This window comes from Condylura cristata, unplaced genomic scaffold (genome assembly GCF_000260355.1).
Source record: "Condylura cristata isolate star-nosed mole 26May11 unplaced genomic scaffold, ConCri1.0 scaffold00041, whole genome shotgun sequence".
In the NCBI taxonomy this organism is placed as follows: domain Eukaryota; kingdom Metazoa; phylum Chordata; class Mammalia; order Eulipotyphla; family Talpidae; genus Condylura; species Condylura cristata.
The window spans coordinates 6,731,357-6,732,350 of NW_004567142.1; the positions used below are offsets into that span (position 1 = coordinate 6,731,357).

Genomic DNA, 994 nt, shown 5'->3' on the forward strand with positions numbered 1-994 from the left:
GCGCGCGCCCCTTCTCTGTACCCCGGGCTGGCGCCCAGCCCCACCGTCACCTGGGACACCCACCTGTGGCCACCCCGACCCACGCACCCGACTTCCTGCGCCCACGCTGACACGGCCGTCGTCGGAGCAGCGGCAGCAGCAGCAGCAGCAGCAGCAGCAGGCCGCAGGCCGCGATCCCAGCCCACAGGGACTGGCTCAGACCCGGGGCACCTGGGCCGGGAGCGGGGAGCAGCTGAGCGCCTGCGTCACGCTTCTCCGCGTCACGGTGTCCGCACAAGGCGCGGCCGGCCGCGGCTCAGGCGGGCCTGGCTCGTGCCTGGGCCAGGACGGGGGGCGCTGCCTGCTGCGCCCCAGACGGCTGCTTGGGGTCTGGCCCTTCCTTACAGGCTGGCCCTGTTCTGGGGCCGCCTCGCACTGCGGTTTTACCTGTCACCCCCAAAACCCAGGGTGTCTGGAGGCCTGGATAGGCAGAGGGACTCAGGCTGCGTGGGTGGGTGGGTGGGAAGTGATGTCTGTGATCCACTGAACAGAGACCCCAAAACCCATGAGCTGTGGGGGCTGTGATGAGGGGCTGCCCGAGGTTCCCGGATGGGGAGAGCCTGAGGGCTGAGCCACCCGCGGCCTCCCACTCTCTCCTCCTGCCCGGGGAACTGCAGGTTCCTCCAGCTGCCCCTGGCACAGCTGATACAGGTGACGGGGAGTCTGGGCAGGCGTGGGGGGCCTGGGGAACGACCCCTCTGGTGACCCAGCCGAGCGGAGATCACTCCTCCAGGTCAGAGCCCGTCCCAGGACAGCGCCTAGTGACCAGGTCAGACGGACAGGCAGGGCCTCACCTGAGACCCGGAGCGCCAGGGGCTCGCTGGGGCCTGACAGCTGCTGGGGGGCGCTGCCGAGTGAGCTGTAGCACCTGTAGGTGCCCCCCCGGGCTGCGGTCGCAGGCCCCAAGGCGAATTCCGCCAGGGACTTCTGAGCTGAGGACGCTGCCGGGAGGCGC

General features: G+C 70.6%; 1 protein-coding gene across 1 annotated transcript in view; it reads right to left on the reverse strand.

The window, feature by feature from the left end:
* Positions 1-994, reverse strand: part of LOC101627810 (leukocyte immunoglobulin-like receptor subfamily B member 3) — a 17,035-nt gene that overhangs the window by 4,884 nt on the left and 11,157 nt on the right. Inside the window, exons 4-5 of the mRNA XM_012733549.1 lie at positions 765-988; positions 64-210 (exon numbers count right to left, since the gene is read on the reverse strand). Coding sequence (XP_012589003.1) covers positions 64-210; positions 765-988 — 371 coding nt within the window. The remainder of the gene's footprint in view (positions 1-63; positions 211-764; positions 989-994) is intronic.